The 13188-nt window shown below is 33.1% G+C and overlaps 1 protein-coding gene and 1 long non-coding RNA gene across 2 annotated transcripts; one reads left to right on the top strand and one right to left on the bottom strand.

Annotated features, from left to right (window-relative positions):
- Nucleotides 1-8: 8 nt before the first annotated feature.
- LOC128224026 (uncharacterized) lies at nt 9-5512 on the bottom strand. The gene is made up of 5 exons (XM_052933623.1): nt 3026-5512; nt 2440-2748; nt 1959-1998; nt 1691-1804; nt 9-1605 (listed from the first exon to the last, which is right to left on the bottom strand). The coding sequence occupies exons 1-5, from the start codon at nt 3062-3064 to the stop codon at nt 1190-1192; spliced, it is 918 nt and encodes a 305-aa protein (XP_052789583.1). The 5' UTR covers nt 3065-5512; the 3' UTR covers nt 9-1189.
- Nucleotides 5513-6960: 1448 nt separating this feature from the next.
- LOC128224875 (uncharacterized) lies at nt 6961-12988 on the top strand. The gene is made up of 3 exons (XR_008259565.1): nt 6961-7215; nt 8361-8409; nt 11329-12988. It is a non-coding gene; the product is annotated as an uncharacterized LOC128224875 (long non-coding RNA).
- The last annotated feature ends 200 nt before the right edge of the window (nt 12989-13188 follow it).

Genomic DNA, 13188 nt, shown 5'->3' with positions numbered 1-13188 from the left:
GGTATTTTTATGGGATTTATTAAGTTTATGGAAATTAAATGGCGTTTTAATTTAACAGCAGCATCAATAATAAAACAAAAAACATCGATAAATCAATATAAGTACAATTATAATCATTGTGTTATACATGTTGTCATTCTGTTCTGTTCTGATTATAACTTGGAAACCACTAAAGCTATTCAAATGAAATAGACAAACATGTTTTTATTATCATAAATCCTTCGTTGAATTATTATAATGAATAGCTTAATAAAGGATTTATACAGTTATAGTCCTTGAGGAATAATTGTAGTGTTATCATTAACTTTGAAACCATTTGTATTCTAAATGAATTGAACAATTTATTTGGTCGTATTGGACTCGTGGATTTTCGTTTTAGTAGGTTAGAGTCTCTTAAAATCTGAATCTGAAAAATCCACTCCCTCGAGTCAAATACAACAGATGAAAGCGCAGTTCTAATAACTCTAATTATTTTATTCCAATCATAAATCCACACACAATTTAAATGACAAAATACGGTATTCCGTATTCCATTCCAGTGCAACATCTTATTCCACACTGCTAACGTCACGTCATAACAAGTATCACTCCGTGATGTCAAAATGACGTCATAAAAGAAAAAAAGTGCGTTAATAAAGTGACATATATTATGAAATGAAAGATAAGTAAACATCACTCATTCATTGGTCCCATTATTATAAGTACGTGGAGACCACACAACATATATATATAATAAAATAACAGTGAAGAGGCAGTGGTTAGCATTAAACATTATACAAAATGTATTATTAAAGCATTTTTATACATTTATTAGATAAAACAATTGTGTTACTCAACTCAAGAGCCTTATAAATGAATATTGCTAATCGAGAACTTCCGGGTTATAGATTGGCTAAAACGGATCGGGTTGCGTTAAATTCATTTTTTTAGTCGTAAATACAACAGGTTTTTTCGATCTTTATGAATCTTGGTCAGAATATTTGTCAGAACAATATTTAAGAAAAATGTGAATAAGGGTCATCTCTGGTAAAAAAACAACAAGGTCACTAGGTCGTGTGTCGGAATATGGATGCATTTGAAAGAATTATAAGGCACTGCTTATGAGGTTTATGTGTAAGCTTAAAAAAAAATCTTTTAATTAGTTTTCTTTGAATTGATATATTAAAGTAAAACGTATTTGAAGAGTATTTTAGTTTGGTAGATCATAGGTGTAATACACTAGGAAATGATCATTGGGATTGTTAATGTCTAACAATTCAGGATGCGATACAGACACAGAGAGCCTGTCATACTTGTTGAGCTTGAAAACCGCTGACAGGAAACTTGTGAAATAAACCCCATTTGTTGCAATTGACTTCTTGGTTTGCATCAGCACACCATTCGTGCCATACTTGTGTGAGAGCAGGTCTACATGGTGACTGAACGTCGTTGGTCTGGTTTCATTCATCGGTATGCTTGTCTCCGTTCGCCGTCGTAGATTCAGCTGCGAAGAAACTATGTAGTAGCCAGCCTTCCGGATAAATATCTCACCTTCGAGTTCCAAGTGGATGCAGTTATTCGCGTAAAAGGTTCTCCCGTTTTTATTCCACAGGATCTTGTTATGACCTTAAATAAAATTACCATTGCATATCAGTGACAGATACAACCACTTATATCAAACGATATGATACATGATATTAACTGATCTTACCATCAACTATGTAGCTTGCAGTGAACTCCTTAATCCCAACTACTTTAGCCATGGGCTGCTTGTCGTTTGTTTCCCTTTCACAGTCAGCATACACTTCTGCCATGTCGATTAGACCTGTAGTGTATGAAACACGCTCTTATGATGATTAGTGGGTTGAAACTAGAAAAAACTATTTTGTTCAATCGCGAACCATGCAGTAATAAACATTACTTTAGGGCTCCGTGTTTGCATTACTTAACAGAAAAAAAAAACATTAGGTTATACTTACTTCGACTGGAACTGCTGTAGTAATACTGAACTGCCATTTCCTAAAGGGTAATATATTAAAATGAATGTCAAAATCGCCCGCCAAACAAGAAAATACATATCAACAAACAGGTATTTATTTCTGTGTTTGAGATTCAAGACGTGTCAAGTAAAAATGATATGCATTCATAATATTATCCCTGGTTGTTGTTAGTTAAATGAAATATTTAAGTGACACATTATATAATTTCTTTTGAATGTCATAAGGTCTAGCTGAAGCTAATCCTTTGTGGTCATTGTAAAGGATTCGATGCCCATGTGATATTGCTATGTTTGTGACGAAACATTGAAAAACTCGTATAAGTTTAACTTCTTATACAATTTTAAACAAATTTAAGATTTTGTGTGACCTTTAAAATGTCCGATTCCCATTCTAACATTGATCAATGTGCTTAGGGACTTGTATATTTGATCTGCCGCAATAAACAATGCATTTAATTTACCTTTTGGAACAATATCTGAGCAATGGTTTCGACAGGTCCACAACATATCCCATCGTCTCTCCTTTTGATACCAGCAGCTTCAGCGTCTTGGTTTTCGTTAGAATTATGTTCCATTTTGTCGCAAGGAATGCATGCTGAGCTTTCTTTGGATATTGTTAAAGGTGCTCTTGTAACAGCCCACATTGTTATTAAGACAAGAAAAATCAACGTTAGGATGATGCTCGCTACTATACAAATAACAGCATGGTTCTTTTGTTTGAGAGCAAGAGCAACTCTCTTAGAATGAATGCAATTACATTTGCCGGACCCCTGAAAAAGAAACACACTTAATGGACACAATCTTTCACAAAACCGAATTCAGTTGAATTGTTCAAATGTTTGTTTCAAAAATCATTGAGACGAAAAATAGAAGGATTATACAATAAGCATATCTTTTAAATGAATGTTTAAGTTTGTAAAGTCATCAACTTTGTCAGCTTTTGCCTTAAGTTGCTTTTACAGATAGGGTTGTATTAGTACATACACATTTCGATAAAACAACAACAGCAAAACCATTTCAATGAAGGTCATTAACAGGATAACATACCCTCTCCTTTTGTGTGGGCTTGGGACCAACAGGCATCATGCTATGAGTTCAGTAAAGGTGCTTGCTTGTCTGTTATGCTGTTAATACCCTAAGATGGCACTGAACGCAGAGCTGATGTCTGGCAGGATTAAGGTCCTCTCAGTGTGATCAACCTGCGTTAGTTTAAAAAGAACATTCCAAATATGAAAATAAGCTTAAAACTTATTTCACGTAAAAGACTGATTTATCTTTCATTTTCCGATGGCAGATTACATATTGGCTTATCAGTATAGTCGTGACTTTGTTTTCTGAATTAAGTATACATTTTCTTTTCGATAATTTTAGATGTTACATATTTCTGTTATTCAAAATCTCAAACTTTGCCATTGTGTTTTTTTGTGTGTTATGGGGAACGGTTGACGAGTAAAATTAGGCGTTGCCGACAGAAAACATGTATTATTCAGTAAATGCAAGTGCCGTTAACCACCGGCTTTTGGTTCTACATATGCGCTTACAGGTTTCTGGCCTGAAGTTGTCAAAAGTGTAAACTTATTAATGACAGAATTATCCATGTATATCAGATTCTAGAAAAAGAAAAAGACTTGCCGGTTTCAAAATATTTGAGTCGGTCAACCATCGATAGGAAAACAAAAAAAAGTTTTCAGACATGAGTTTGAGCCAGTGTATCAACAGACGCTGTCAGCGTTAACGAAACTGAACGATAGAAAGGGTACAACTAAACAAAGACTTTATATTCGGTCAAATTGAACCCATGAAATACAAAAGCGATTTAAACATTTGTTTATCGGGTCTTTTCGGTCGTTACCATTCGATTTTAACAGCTGCAAACAAATAAATGACCTTATTTCAGCGATTTTTTTATACCATGACCTGATTCCCATGGTTTTGTTTCTATATTGATTTAGTGCACCCTGACGTCAACCTGAACTTGACAGAAGCTCAAAGTGTTTTTTGTTTGTTATCTTATTCTCCAAAATCGGACCACAGATGAAGTCAGCTGTTTCTTGTGTGTTTTCGATCTAATTCTCCAAGACTGGGTGCACATTCCCAGTACTGTTTTGGATCGAATTCTCCAAGACTGGATCACAGATTAAGTCAGCTGTTATAGTTCTCCAAGACTTGACCAAAAGTCAAGTTGAGCAGCGTTAGCATGTACATTTACTGAACTCCGTTTTCAACATTGTTTGCATCTTTATCACTTAATACCTGACTATTTAATATAACAATCAAACATCAACTATAGCTTTTCCAACCTTATTTACTGTTTTTTATCCATCGATGAAAGCATTCATCGAATATTGGGCTTATTATTATGTTGACCAATGTCACGACGGGCAATCACTGGAGCCACAACATTTTGTTATGCGTTGGGGAATGCTCCAACGCGTCTTCCGCTGTAGTGCAATTGAGTTTAAAATGATGAGGATGAGGTCTCTTTCTTTTCATTGTTATAGGTCAATACGAGCAAATTAGCGGAAATGTAAGTCTACATAGGATTGACTATGTTTTGTGTTAAATGTAAACGTTTGGAAGAAAAAAATCTGAATCTGATCGTCTATAACTCCAATAACTTGCTAGAGCTTTAAGTTAACAACGCAATGTTGAGCCCTATGTTTTGTTGATGTTTACTTTATTAAAAGCTTATGAGAAAAATGAATATTGAATTGATCTGTATTTGCGAGGTCGCAATTTGTTTGCAAGAATGGAGAAGTAAGTTGGATATTTTAATTGTTTGCATGGAATGTACTTTGAAAAGTGAGTATTTTAATAGATTTGAATTGATGTATTTTTTATACAATTTTGATTAGTTAATTGGAATCGATTGCTAATTACTGATAAAGTATTTATGAGGATGGTGAAGTATTGTTAGAATATGTAAGTACTATAAAGTAGACAGTGAGTAAAATAGAGCTAATGTATTACATAAGTGTAGTAAAAAGGAGTAAAGACGCGACGTCATTTTTAGGAAACTGAAAGTATGTAGCCAAGATGATATTTGTATATATCAAGGAAGACAATTCCAACGCGCCTATCTTGGATTGATTTTCCCCGACGACTGCGCCTTTACAACTACTGTTCATTTATATACATGTTTAGTTATGGCATCGGTAAGGTGTGGTGAAGATTTGACTCCATGTTGAAAGATTAAGAATTTTAGTGAAAGTCCAAGTATAGGAAGCTATAATGGTCAGTACTGTTTGTATTTTTGCTTTAGGTTTTATTTTATTTGTGTTTGCAATGTGTTGGAAAAAGGTAACTTGGTTGATTTGATGGAATGTTAGTACATATGTTCGTGGATTTGACTTTCGAGGATTGGTTTCAATAATAGCTTACTTGTTCTTTATATATAATATTGCAGACATGATTTTGCGTTTTCAGTCATAACCAGATTTCTCTGAGGAGGTTGAAAGTGAGAGTCTAAGTGATAATAATTTTGGCTTTTAGTCATAACTCACTGAGGATATTGAGAGTAAGATGGCGAGGAGTTCAGTCCCTTTTGATGACTAGTGTGTTGTACCCATTTTTTATTGTACTTGTGTAGTGTTATGTCAGTGTAATGTTTACTACCACCATATGTAACGGATATATAATTAGATAACTTTAATATTACAATAATATAACAAGAATAGCCATATGTTGTATCAACATTATTATTGTATTATCAATATCATTTTTATGTAGCTGAAGAGGTTGTGATGTATTACAATCACAATTGCAGGTGTTTAAGAGATAAGTTGGTGACAAATTGGTTTGGTTAAAAATGTCGTTGTTAGATATCTTGTTCAATTGATCGTGTTATAATTGCATGTGATGGTTACGATATGTGCGATAAAGTGACAGGGGAGATGTTTAATGCATGTGATTAACATATCAGATATTTATTCGTGGGTTATACAATCGTTGGTATAAAGAAATCGGACTAGTTTTTGATTACATCAGAATTGAAGTAGAGTAAAGTTGCTATACATGATTTAGCAAGTTGTATAAAAGCTTTGAAGTATATGTTTTCACAGCAATACAACAAAAACGACAGGGACAAGCCCATTACTCAAACAATAAAGGAGACACTGTTTAGAGGAACAAGACAAGGACACAATGGACAATATTTAAACTGGAGACACAGGTGTATAATCACAACATACCAAAATACAAACCCAACTATAAGACAACTACTTATCAAAATAGCTTGACCAATATATAATGGGATGACCGCTTTTGAACGGTCAGTGAAACGCGAGTGCAATGGAACAAGAGTCTACTTGGGGCTTAAACGAGTTTGCATCGCCATAAACGCGCACTTGTCTTACCATTTACCATTAATTACAAAATTAAAAAAAAAAGCTTCATCAGAGCTAGCATCAACTTGATAACAATGAAGAATAGAGTAAAACATAATAAACACTGACGTAATTTCAAGTACTCAACTACCGGATACAAATAAATGAACGAAGACGAAACGACAGTGCTTTAACTTTAAAGGTACGTTAATGTTATTCAAAGAAAGCCATCTGACATAGCAAGGTTTAAAACTATTCATGTTGTATATGACGATCGACTGATTGTAACAGATAACATATTTTGTTTATCTTTGTAATCAATAACACAGTTTTGATTTTTTTCGTCTGTCGGTCATTGAGACGAATCCAATTTCCTAACAAGGAAGTAAAAGGCTAGGGAGATGTTGAAACACAACAAACACTGTGTTAAAGGATTAGCGGTTTATGTATCCTTGTATCGTCGAATCAAGTACATTGAACACATGTATAGTTATCAGATAATTATGTGCTCCAACGTTTTCTATATTTGGTAAACAATTAACTATATATATCGTTAAAACAACTTGTAATTTATGTAAGGTCAAACTACTAGACCTATCAAATTTACGTAAGGTCGAACAACTAAACCAGATTTACGCTTGCTCTCAAATCCAACCTAGCTATCCGACATCAAAATTCAAGCTGCTGATCCTGGCGTGTAAGCTTACTCGCACTCATGCAAGGTCCATTCGGCGAGTGCTCCGATAAGATTGTAAGTCATATTAGGTTTATGGAGCAGCATGCGCAGACAGAATGTAACCCTGATAAGCCTGGTAAGAGCTACCCTGGTTCTTTAACGTGCACCAGTGTATATCACTACCACACGGGACCACCATTTAACGTCCTTCCCGGTAGATTTTAGATAGCCCAAAGGTAAGTTTAACGTTAAATAATCAATTTATAAAACATGTTATAGTCTTTAAATATATCTCAGTACAGTATATAAGTTCCACCGAAGGATGTCAAGTGAGTAACCTGTATAATGACAGAGTCATTACAATATAGCATAATTATGAAAAAATAATTGTACAAATGCGGAGGGAAAAAACAATGGCAATATATATTTTTTTTATATAAAATGGCTGTCGAATATCCAACGAATTGAATCGAAAACTTCATGAACAATGTCTTATATATGAGACAGCAAGGGCAGCTACACGCGAATCTAAAATTAAATCTCTTACCTCTCTGTTCCTCCTTTTTTAAATTTGAAAACAAGTTTCCCTATTTAAATGTGGACTTAAAGGGACATTATGTCTCAGTGAAAAAACGAAATGTGATGACTTTAAAACGAAGACATAATTCACATTTAGAGGTTGTTTTAATCTTTGAAGACCAAAAATATACGTTAAAAACCGAGTGTGAAGAGCAAATGAGATTTACTTTGTTAAAGGCCTAGTTAAAGGAATGTTGGGCATGATAATCCCCTGGCCCCAATTTCTCGAAACTTCTTAAGTCTCATATAACAGGATTAAGCTAATCTCATTATTTTTGTAGCTCTATAAAACGCGTATTATTTACTTTTTAAAGAGTTTTTAGAAATTATGTAGGAATATTCTAAATAATAATGACAATAAGATATTTCTCATTTATCAAAATGCAATTTTAGTATGTTATTAGGCTATTTGAAATAAGCGATTTAAGCCTGTTAAGCTTAAGAAGTTTCGAGAAATTGGGGCCTGCTGTGCATCTCCTATTTATTGCACTGGTGTCACAGTAGGGGCCATTTCCTATGTATGTGTTTATTGACTCAGGGCCATTTAGGGTTGATTCTTTTCGACTAGAAAATCTTAATGTCTCACTAATACATATAAACATTATTCTTAGCTAATGCATTTATAAATTAAACCAATTGGAAATCAATAATAAACAAATAAGAGAGGTCAGTTTTTAAAAGAAGTTATTTAACATATATATTTAAATGCATTTTAAAAGCATGGTCCACGATACAATCTATATACCATTTATGGACATTCAGAAGATCACCAATAGAAATTCGAGTATTTTTCACTTTTTAGCCGCCATCTTGGACGCCATCTTGGATTTTCGGAAACTCCAGCACTTAAGGTAAAAACGAAATATGGTTTCATATTCTGCAGGCCTTACTCACATTTTGATATATAAAAGTCACTGTTATCTGACGCAGACCAGTTGACCCCCAAAATGAGCAAGATATTCATGCTCATTTGCATAACTAATCCTGATACCATTTTGTTGTTAACTAAAATGAATTTACCGAAATTATACAAGTTATTATCATACCAAAATAAAACTTCGAAAACAGGCAGTATAACCATAATTATATAATGTCCCTTTTAAAAGATAAGATACGAATTCATGTACACATGATGATGAATAGAACTTTATCGCGCTTCGAGATTTCGCTGAAAAGGAAGTTATATTCATGTAACAAAACACATTATAAGAAGTAATAGTTACTGTTATAACTAGTCGGAGGGTTGATATGACTTGATTTAAAGTATTTCTGCCAAATGAAAAAAACACGAGTGACACTTACCATCATCATCATCATCGTCGTCGTCGTTATCATTATCATCATCATCATCACCATCATCATTATCATCATCATCATCGTCATCGTCATCGTCAACGTCGTCGGTCAGCAGTATTGGCCTGAGCCCGTTAATAATATTAAAATATATATTGATTGGCCACCACTGGTCAGCTAATTACAACAACTAGTTTGTAATGACCATTGAAATTATTGTACAGAATAAATAAATTCCCGCCTAATTCATTATATTAAAACGTCGGTAAATACATATCCTCTCTAGTCCAAATTCATTGAAGACAAAGCCATTGTATCCTTGAATATTTAATATTAAATTGTAAGTAAGCACTTGGATAATGCTTAATTTAAAGAACTGGTGTCCATAAGCTAATCATATTAAGTTTATTCCAACATAAGTTCAATTCTTGTGTTTTCAACTCCACTTCACAAAAGATCGATATCTTTCATATTGCACCATTTAATGTTTTGTTCCAAATCAACTAGAGGGCACAACTTAGTACCTATCAGAGGTAACACAATCCAAGCATCGTCCCTGAATTAGTCAGTTAAACTCGACTTAATAAATTAAGTTGAACAAGACCTGTATAAAACAATATCGGAACATTTCATCTTAGTAATAGTAAGATGACATGAAGAGAATTCTTAATGATTGTGAATGGGCGGAGTGAGCGTAGCGAACGAGTCCTTCTTTTTTATTTAAAATATAACTTCATGTCAACTGACTTAGAATACAACCTTATTGGCTGATACATTGTCAACGCAAAATCTGACGCAGGGAGTGGGTTTCGGATGATTGTCAGTAGGCGGACATTCAAACACGCGAGAACGTTGAAATTCTTAATGATTAAGTCTACTACTTAATGGTTGCCTATCTACAATCTCATTGGCTGAAAACGTAGGTTGTATTCTAACACGTCTTCGAATACAACCTACAGTTAAAGCTGCACTCTCACAGATTGAACGGTTTTGACAACCTTTTTATTTTTTGTCTTGGAATGAGCAAATTTTTGCGTAAATATCTGCCAACTAGTGATAAAAGACTGCTGACAAAAGATCAGATCGCAGCTTTGCATATTTTCGTCCTTAAGTTGATGTTTTATGTACTTTTCTTAGTAAAAATACGAGAAGGGCAGGTGAGATTGATCCGCTTGTTTCTTGTAATACCTCTTCTTGGCTACCAAGAATCTGGAGAGTGGGTCATGCTTTACCCTTGTGCAAGGCTTGGGGTTTCAGTGCACACTATTTGCACATAACTGAAATCCTGGGTTTCGATTATCTTTGCTATATAATACAGTACATATTGCACAGTGTGCTTTTATAAGTCAGATGTTTCGATGAAAAATAATGGGAAATAGAATGGTGAAAACCGGGCGAGTTTGAGGATGTTGTTAACAGTTCTGCATTCAAGTATGATATAATTCAACACCTTATATCCAAATGTTATGAAACTTGGTAAAAATACTTCTCTGCATGTTATCTGGAACAATTATGAATATATGGGTCATCTGAGATCAAAATCTAGGTCAAATTTTAAAGAGGAAAACCCCTGCCATAGATTCAATATTTTCAATCTAATTGTCATGAAACTTGTTTAGAATACTTGTCTGTATGTTTGTCTTGAACAATTATGAGTATGGGTCACCACTGGTCAACAACTATGTCCCTAGGTCAAATCTTAGGTAAAAAAATCCCTGTCATTCATTCAATCTTTCTTTATCATTTATAATGAAACTTAGGCATAATGCTTGTTTGCATGTTGAATAATAAATATAGGTTACCTCAGGTAAAAAACTGGAATATTTATGAATATGGGAAACCTATTATGAAATATGGTTAAAAACCAAGGTGACAAGATCAATTCGTAGGGGGAAATTCTTGAGATCAGCTCCAAACTATACAGTAAATGGTAGTAAAAATCAATTTTGAAATTACTGTCCACTTATCATACGTATTAATGAAAAAATGCCATTGCAAAAATGAAAATCTGGCTATAATTGTCCATTTTTAAGTCTAATGAAATAAGATTGCACTATTACACTTCAATACTCTGTAAATTGGTCAAAATAGCGTTGTGATTATCCATTGTATAATGGCTCCTTTAAGTAAAGGAAAATAAGTTCTATAAAAGTAGGGTTTTCTCTTTCTTAAAACCCAATTAGAACAAATAATCAGAGATTATGGCAGGCAATGAAAATGTTCACCTTGTACAATGGCATTTTAATTTGAATTCATAATTGGTACAAGGAAATAAATAAAATGAAATCAAATTAAGAAAGAATACGCTAATAATCAAATAAACAAAAGCTATTTATTTTCAACAGCAATCAGAATTACGCAGGCTTATTTGGTTCATGGGTCATAAAAACTTGCACATTAAACTGAATGGAGAACACATCAATAATATCAAGGATTTATGTACAACTGATATTTATTTTATTACCTTATATTTCCAGGGGCTGACAGCATTATTGTTTTACTTCACACCACAAATATTGGAATGGCAGAAATCGGAGAGGGAATCATCGAAGTATAGAAGGGCTACGCATTCATCCATTAATTAGAATGATCAGTTGTTGAACCAGTCTCTAATCTTACAGAAGCATTATTTATCTTTTTTATGATGAAGTCTCGGTGTTGGTTGTCTATATTTTCTTAAGGTAACCTTGGTTGTTAATGTTTACATGCATTTATGGAATATCATGTTTGCTACAATAGAATTTATATAAGTGATTTTTTTATCAATGGAAGTAAGTTTTATATTCATTTTTATAATGTTTGTTTTTGTTGATTCATTTTCTAAGGAATATGTATAATGTAAAAAAAATCTTTGAAGATACATGTATAATTTGATTTGGAAGGTGTTTAAATTTGGAAATGTAACAAGATTTGTGGAAATAAAGAATAAGGTACTGGGCTTGATTTATTATACAGAAAATTGACATCTGAATAATCTTCACAATTTCCCCAAATGAGTTCATATCGATTTTGTAGTGGATTTTCTGTCAAGACTTGTGGATACATCTGGATGACTGAATATTATAATGTATTCTGTTTTTACATTTCAGTTTAAGACATTTTAATTAAAAAGATAGTACACATATTGTCTGTATTTACAAAAAGAATATGATTTTTTGTTAAGTTTATATAGGGATATTTTAATGTAAAACAATGAATAAAATATAATGAACTTTTTACAATTCCTTAAATTCATTGATTAAATAAACATTAGAGGGAGATATAAGCCTCAACAGGGACTATGCTGACTATGCACTTGATTACTAGACACACAAAGTTAAAGGCCTAGCAGGACACTCAACTTGTGTGGCAGCACGATGAAAATTGTTTATAATGTAATAAGTATAGTTCAGCCAAGTACCTCTTAGTATGATATTTGTATACAACCTGTATACCTTGTGTAACATAAGGATGGAATTTTGGCTTTGTGTTAGCATAATTCCATGACACAAATTAATATTTGATTTGCCTTCATAAGATAATAGCAATCAAATGAAATTCTATATATACAAATTTTAAACTATCATGACAATTGTATAAACTTGTTGTGTATCATGTTTAGTTGTTATTTTGAGAAGTGTAATATTGCATGTTATTTTTATTGATATCAGATTTTATTATACCGTTGCATTTGTCCTAAAGCAGCTGATATTTAGCATACTTACTGTATGTTGTTTTCTATTCATATCAAGATGGTCATGTTAGTCAGAAAAATCTTTAAAAAAGTATATTAGTTTGTCTGATAAGCATCTGGTATTGGTATATAAAATAGTCTGTGAACTTTATAGCTCATTCAATGAGACCAGCTCTACATATTTCAAATTGTGCCAAGATGTTCGCTTCTCAATCTTGTCATGTGCAGTGCTTAAGCCAGCGCTGAAGTTAACGGAAAACATTGTGGAAAACTATGATGAACCATTTTACAAGCATCATTTGAGAGAATGCACAAGTGTAATTTTACTGTGTTGCATTAAGCAGAAGAATACAATAAATGGTAAACAAGTATGAACTAATTGTTCTGTTTGCTTAGTGCCTTTTTTAAAGATGCACTGTTACTCCCAAATAAGATTAACCATGGTTAATACTATTTTGATATTCCAAAATGGATGAATAAATGTCAAAAACAATGGTTATTATGAAGGATACCGAGTTTGATTTGAAACCAATGAGCATAAAACATGGTATTTCTACCTTATGATACTATAGTAGACCACAGTAAATATTTAAGCATTCACCAATCATTTAATATTTTTCACGCTTTCTGCTATTGGAAACACGGTTACAATCTTGTAATCAGT

Source organism: Mya arenaria, chromosome 17, assembly GCF_026914265.1.
Source record: "Mya arenaria isolate MELC-2E11 chromosome 17, ASM2691426v1".
NCBI lineage: Eukaryota > Metazoa > Mollusca > Bivalvia > Myida > Myidae > Mya > Mya arenaria.
The sequence above is the reverse complement of the archived record's forward strand: the minus strand, read 5'-3'. Positions and strand labels throughout refer to the sequence as shown.